General features: G+C 37.8%; 1 protein-coding gene across 1 annotated transcript; it reads left to right on the plus strand.

Moving 5' to 3' along the window:
- The first annotated feature begins 395 nt into the window (after positions 1–395).
- Positions 396–2,972, plus strand: LOC114530742. The gene is made up of 5 exons (XM_028552355.1): positions 396–607; positions 837–989; positions 1,100–1,201; positions 1,692–1,860; positions 2,569–2,972. Exons 1-5 carry the CDS (start codon positions 533–535, stop codon positions 2,826–2,828), a joined length of 759 nt encoding a protein of 252 aa, XP_028408156.1. The 5' UTR covers positions 396–532; the 3' UTR covers positions 2,829–2,972.
- Positions 2,973–7,155: the final 4,183 nt, after the last annotated feature.

Genomic DNA, 7,155 nt, shown 5'->3' on the forward strand with positions numbered 1-7,155 from the left:
GCTAAATCAATATTCTTACAAAGGTGATTATTGAAAATTCTCGCGAAAAATCTCGCACATGCAAGCGATTGTTTGCCATTGTTTAATACATTATCCTCATAGACTCCTGCAGAAACCTAGGAGTTGACGTTTCGTGAGTGGAACAAAAGTATGAATTGGTATAATATTTACCACAATTAACAAACTGTATAAAATTTGAAATGTATGAAATTTGAAATCATGTAAACATTATAAAGTGAACACTTATTTCAGATGCAAATGTTAACATCGGAAATACCTGCATATTAGCACAATGAGGATGGTCTAACTTTGATTGATTAGCGAGCTCCTGGAGTCCTTTTGTCAACAAACGCCTTATACCTCCCTGCCGTGCTTCAGACGTCCGGCAATGAATAATAAGATCCTGCTGCCAAGGAATGGGTATATATACAGGTCAAGCTTGGTACGAGGAATAGTCTTCACATTCTAGTCTACTCGGAATATCTGGATTTTTATAAAGTGCCTGAAGAAAAAGCTGATTACGAAGGAAGAAATGAATAAGACTGCAAAATTCTTCGTTTTTACTCTGTTGGTAATCCTTGAGTTGTATTCTGTCATTTGTACCGAGGTTTGGAAATACTTAAATTGTGTACCGTTTATTATTTAAAATAGTATCGAATTCTACTATTATATCACTGTAACTAAAGCCCATATTACACGATGCAATTTTTCCTGCAACTTGCATTGCAATTCTTCTTTTGAGAGATGTATATTTAGAGAGATGCACCGTGTAACATGGCCTTCAATGTATAAAAAGTGTAGTATTTAAATCTCTTAATATCATCATGCATTTTTAGACGAATGACGGAAAGTTTGAAATGCGTATAAATGAGAGAGGAACTCATTTTACTGAGAAGATCAGCGTCAGTGAAAACGAGAATACTGTTTCCTTCGAAGTACCAAAGCACAACAACGTTAATCGTTCTGAAGTGCTGAACGATTTCAATCTGGTAAACAATATATTATTTTAATGTTAACTTAATGCAACTTTTCTTTGTTAAAAAAATTGACTGTAATTATTTATCTAATACTAACGTAATACGTATTTTTCCTGTTACAGGGCTTAACAATTACCCGCGTACCTGATGTGGGCATATGTCACATTAAACCATTGGAGGGAAGTCTGTCAAACCCTAGAAAAATGAAAGCTGACATGAATTATGTGAGTTTTAAATATACTTATTGTATATATTCTTAGATTCCATTGTAAATAAATAAATTCAAAGTTACTCGTTCGTAAAAAAGCTTTTTATCACGTGTACAACAGCGTGTAACTTAAACCAAAGTTCAGAATTAGCATGTTCCAATGCTAATTGATCCCAAAGGGTGCTTAAAGGCAATTGCAAAGAATTTCATGTTTGGGATTGGCTATGCCAAAATTCATTAAATTCAATTCCCTGTGGGTTACGTAAATTGAAAATCAGGTCTGAAATCAGTCACACAAGAAATTCGAAGTCCCAGAGTTCCGTTTGGAGAAGATGTGCTAATGGGAATACGTAAACGTTTCCCCTTCATTTTGTTTAATATATTTGCTGAAATCATCGGGTACCGGTGAAAATGTTTTAGGACGTATGAACTTCTACCAATTATCCTCCCCTTAATTTTTGAAGCAAGTTCAGTTTTATCAATAGGGTCGTTTTTCCTCGTTATAGATAAAGAAAATGAATGGTTTGGGGGAAAGAAACTCAAGTGTTTTAGTTAGTTCCACTGAATGGACCATTGATAAACAATTAGTGAAAAAAAACTTAAATCCTACGGTGGCTAAGTTTTGCGGTGATTTGCCAGTTTACAGTCTGAGAGAAATCACCAAAGATGGAAATGGTATGGAATACTATCAACACTTACATACGGAAATGTACACCACGCCTTAACAGTATAAATTGAGATATTCAAGAGTCAAGCTTGAAGCTTTGCTGCAAGTTGTTTTTATTATTTTTTGAATAAACTACGATTTTCATGGTTATTGCGAATAAATTAGAATTCTCATGATTTGTCGGCAGGCAACAAGAAACCACGTGATTTTCGGCGATTTTCACCAATTGTCTGAGTAGATTTAGGCCAGTGCACGAAGATTTCTATTAAAACTTGCTATGAATAGTTTGATAATTTACTTAAATTCATTGCCAGAAATTTGGGCAAACTGGAAAATAATAGAGACTCAACGTATCAGCACAAATTCGATAATAGCGAGCGCTGATATAATTTTTTCTCTTTATAATACTCGTTCTGACTTCAGCATATATACGGGGCAACAGTTATACCAAACCATAATAAGATATTGATAAATTATGCGCATGCACAAACAACTATAAATTTGAATTTGTCGTCCATGATAGATCATGCAGACTTTGTATTAAAAAAACCTCCCAGCTAAATTAATGCCCTCCCATGGCGCTTCGCGCTGAGGGGAAAATCTTACTGCGAAGATAAAGTTCTTCTCCACCGTCCCTTTCAGCATGAGCTTTTGCTATCAAGGCGACAACTTCATGGACGACGCAAAGTGCGATGTATTCTATTTTAACGTTTTAGATATCGACAGTAAAAGAAACCGCAGACAATCCCAATTTCAGCTTTGCCCGGAGGTGGTCGGGGGAACTACTGTGACACCGAAGCTATGTAGCCCTAACCAATGGATATTGAATTGCAAGTTTGTGTTGTCAGGAACATGCGTCTATTGGGCTAAATGTTCCCTTCCAATCGCGAGGCTCGTCAACTTGAAGGATTGCAAATTTGATCACGAGTGGAGTTCTGTTATGTGTTGTATTCCTCTCTGTCCGCCAACAAAGTAATGATAAAAGAAATGATGAACCATCACGACTTAGTATCAACTAAGTGCATATTTAGCGATATATACACAATGAGTAAACATTATACATATAGGGATAGATTGCAAATCATAGCCATTGTTATTTCATAGATTAAATTTCCACAAAACGAGGAATAAATCTTTCAATAAAAGTATTATTATTTTCTTTAAGAGTAAGACTAAAGGGGAATAGACACAGGCATGCTGAATACCTAGGAAACGGAGAACAATATTGTGAAAGCCATGCACCGGGTTGCAAGATTGGTCAGCCGGTCTCCATTGGCTGCTGCTATTTCTAGCGTGGGGCTATCTTTCCTTTAAGGGTCCTCCCCTCCCTCACTGCTCTAAATCCGCTTGACTTCAGAATTTGCAGAAATCAAAAAGAAAAACGAACGTAAATTCGTACGTATTAGTTAACATTCACCGAAGGCGTTTAAGGAACGCAAAGTCTCATTACCGAACGAAACAATCGTTTAAAATACAGTTTCCCATTGGCTAACAGCGCTGAATCCGTACAATAGCAAGCTCTTATTGGACAAACGTTTAAAAACGTTCGGCTTAATTTATTCGCACAAAAGTTTCCAGCTTGAAGAACTGAATTAACGCTTGCTTGTGTACGTACGGAACGCGAACATAGAATTTGCTTGCATGAGGTGTTATAACTCTGGGCTGGACCTGTGGCATGTCACAAATTTTATATTTCACAACTCGGGGAAACGGAATATGGATTGCTCACTAACTTTCTAAGATCGTCGTGCATGTATCTCTGTGCGAATGTATCCCAGTTTTAAATCATAGTACTTGCTTGAATATATTACGAAAATATTTCTATTCCCGCAAGTACTGAATATTTTGGAATTTTTAAATAATCTGATCGTGAATCAAATGATAATGCTACACTGTGCATGTAGCGATAACAAATCGATATTTCACAGGAGGTTAAGGTATAAAACGAGTTTTAATGAGGTTACGCAGTAACCAAGGTTAATATCGTAGGAACCGCGCGCGGACTGGACACAAGGGCAGCGAGGGGCCTCGGACGGGGCTCATAACTCGGGAAAGGCGCGGATATAGCGAGGGATGAGCACGCAAGGAAGCCATTAGCGTATGTATCACCAGCAAGAGAAGTAGTCCGCTAGTAAGAAAAATGTTTCGTTTTGTGATTAGGTTACTTCCACTGAACGTCCTAGCTGGTGTGCCCTCCGTAAAGAAGCCACTTCCGACGACATATGCTAGTGTCGTAGCCTCGAAAGCTCCTCTTAGTAGGATCAATAAAAATTTTGCAGAAACCAAAAGAACCCCGGATAAGCTATCCCGTGACGTCGGTGAGTCCCCTCACGGTTTATCGGAGTAAAACGTAAACGTTATAGTTCAAAGAAATTCTTTCTCAGTGGGATTGCCGAGAATGTTAGCAAAACCCAAATAGTTTCTTATCTCGAACAAAGAAATCTAATTCCCACTTACATTTCAGTTTTCCCCAGCCACCGTAGAGGAACACTATCGTGTAAAATTCATATACCCTTAGCCTCTTGCCCCTGGTTGATCAAGAAAATTTTTGGCCCAAATATGTCAAATGTAAACCGTGGCGACCAAGCGAGCACAGTAAGCAAACGCCTGAGCGGAGAGTTAGCGTGACCCACTATGGGAAACCTTTCAACGTACGTATAAATGGCTTACCCAATTCCAGTTCGAAATCGTTCCCGTTATCGTAATTACATACCGTGGCAGAAGCGGCATAATTATAATAATTTAATAACGGTATAGGGCCTACGGGAGCATCAAAGATTTCAAAACCTGAACCTGCTATGTTTTGTGCCGGGTCTCGTCTTATCTAATTTCATGTCGTTAACACCTAAAATAGATGAAATCCGTCCATTTGTTGCAAACTCCCGAGCGGAAGTTGCTGTCTTTACTGATCCATGGCTCAAAAGTTCTATCAGATTGTATTGTGGATATTCCGGGATATAGAATATTTCAAAAAGATAGACAAGAAAGAATGCATGGAGGAGTCTGTGTATATGTTAAAAATGAAATCAAAGTCTCTGTTTTGCATGAATTGGAAAATCCACAATTCGAAGTGCTTTGGGTACAGCTAATACCTCGGAGATTACCACGTGGTTTATCCGGGGGTCCTCTACCAAAAATTTTTTTAACCTTGCTATTCATAGTACCAAACTGATACTTTAATATGTTGTTAGGCTATGGTCACTGACAAAAAGTACATACAATTGCAAAGTTGTGTTGCCTCGGTTACCAGAAAATGCCACGCCTAATAGCAAAATGGATGCCATTTTGCAAACATGATAACTACACAACCATTAGCCATAAAATGATGAAATAACTTTTATTTACTAAAAAATAACATGGTCTAGGAGTTGAACTAAAACTTTTTAGGTTGGTGGGGTTTTAGCAGTTTTACAGGCAAAACAATTGAAAAGGTTACAATACATTCCATTTAATTAGATACCACTTGATATCTATGCATCAGAATTTAATTTCTTTAGTTCATCTCCTAGAGCTACTCATACTGAGGCTATCCTGAAAATTTCAGCAAGATAGCTCCAAAACTTCTTGAGATATCTTGCATACAATCTCGGAAATTGCTGAATTTCGGCATTTTGAGAAAAATGCATTTAAAGTGTAATATTGAGTTCATAACACAAACAGGTCTAAATAACAAGGCTCTATTGCTATTTTATTGCTACTGTACATTTGTTACCACATTAGAAAGCTCCTGCTTCATAAGTGGTGCCCTCTCTTCCTTTATTTTTATCTTCTTTCTTCTTTTTCTGCCAGCGGAGGATTTTTCGTCGTTTCCTTACTTCAGGAGTGTTCCTATGTTCAGCCTTCCTTACTCGCAAACGATCACCTTTTTCTATTCCTTCTTCAAAGAAATGTCCTGGAACTAAGTCCATCTCTTCAAAATGTTCACAGCTGCTTTATTGCTAAGATTCAAATGAGCTACAGCATCATATGTTCCAAAATTCAGGACATCCGCTCCAACAAAAATGGTTTTCGGCAACTGGTTCCTAATCATGCCATTAAGTGACTCATTCTGGTTTTGGGTTTTTCCATCTAAGCACTTGCTCAATAGTTCATCATTGCTAAGCCTGGTATAAATAGATTTGAGCAATGCAATAATATCATCAGGAAGACCTTCACCGGGTTTGTACAGCTTTGTATTGTTTGCTTTATCTTGTGCAGAATTACTGGCACTGTAGGCATTTGAATGGAATGGAGGTGGCATGTTCATCAAGCCACAGAAACGTTTCAGTGATGAGTGTCCTTGTCCCATACTTCGCATAGCATACACAAATCGCTTGTTGATATAAAACGAGTGCTGAACTTTATTTCATGTATAAAAGGTATACACCCAACCACATGTTTGGCAAAGAACACGAAGATGAGATGCACTGCCTTTTCGTTCACGTGGGTCTTCTTCCAAACAAACAGACGAGAACCACATTCACTGCAAATCATTTGCTTAAAAACTAGTTCAGGATCTCCATATCAATAAATCGATACCCTGTCACGGTAGCTGAAACTGGGGGAGCATTTCGTGGACATGGATTGCCAATCTTACGAGCGGAAGCAGAAATATTTTGAGACGAATTGCCTTCGATCATTAATTGAAGTTGACGGCACAACAGAATCATTCTCAAGACGCGCTTTCCTTACAGAGTCCGTGAATCTATTGCCATGAAATTTCCATTTCCTTACTCTTGAACCTTTCCTTAGCATCGTGAATATATGAATATATAATATCGGAATATGCAAATAATGTAAATTACGCTTGACGAACGCTTGAGAGTTGAGAACAGGAGAACAACACAATGAGTTTATTTAGCTCAAAAGACGCCTTCAGATCGTTAAAAGAGCTTTCAGCGGGTGTGTTAAGAAAGCAGAAGGACTACTTCATATAATATACAGAAAATCGTTCTCATTGGATAAAAAGAAGGGCTTTCAGGCGGGATTTTCAAACAAAAACAGCTGTTGCTAAGGGCGTTGCTAAGGCAGAAAATAGCCAAAGGTTCAGGAATTTGCTTTTTTTTAGTGTGTTGTAGTATTCTATGCGCACTGAAAATTTCTGAGGCCATAGAGGAAGGTTGAAAGTACATATAATGACTGTCTTTAAAAATTCAAAAATTTCGAAGTCAAAGTGAAAATTTTAGTAGAGGACCCCCTTATTAAAACAACTGGTAAAGTTTCCATCTAGAGGACCAAGAACCCTAGATATGATACTAACATATCGCATTTCGACAATGCTAAGAAACATCCATCTTTTGGCTTATCTGATCACGGATCACCTC

Source organism: Dendronephthya gigantea, unplaced genomic scaffold (genome assembly GCF_004324835.1).
Source record: "Dendronephthya gigantea isolate DGI-Jeju-01 unplaced genomic scaffold, DenGig_1.0 000065F, whole genome shotgun sequence".
In the NCBI taxonomy this organism is placed as follows: domain Eukaryota; kingdom Metazoa; phylum Cnidaria; class Anthozoa; order Malacalcyonacea; family Nephtheidae; genus Dendronephthya; species Dendronephthya gigantea.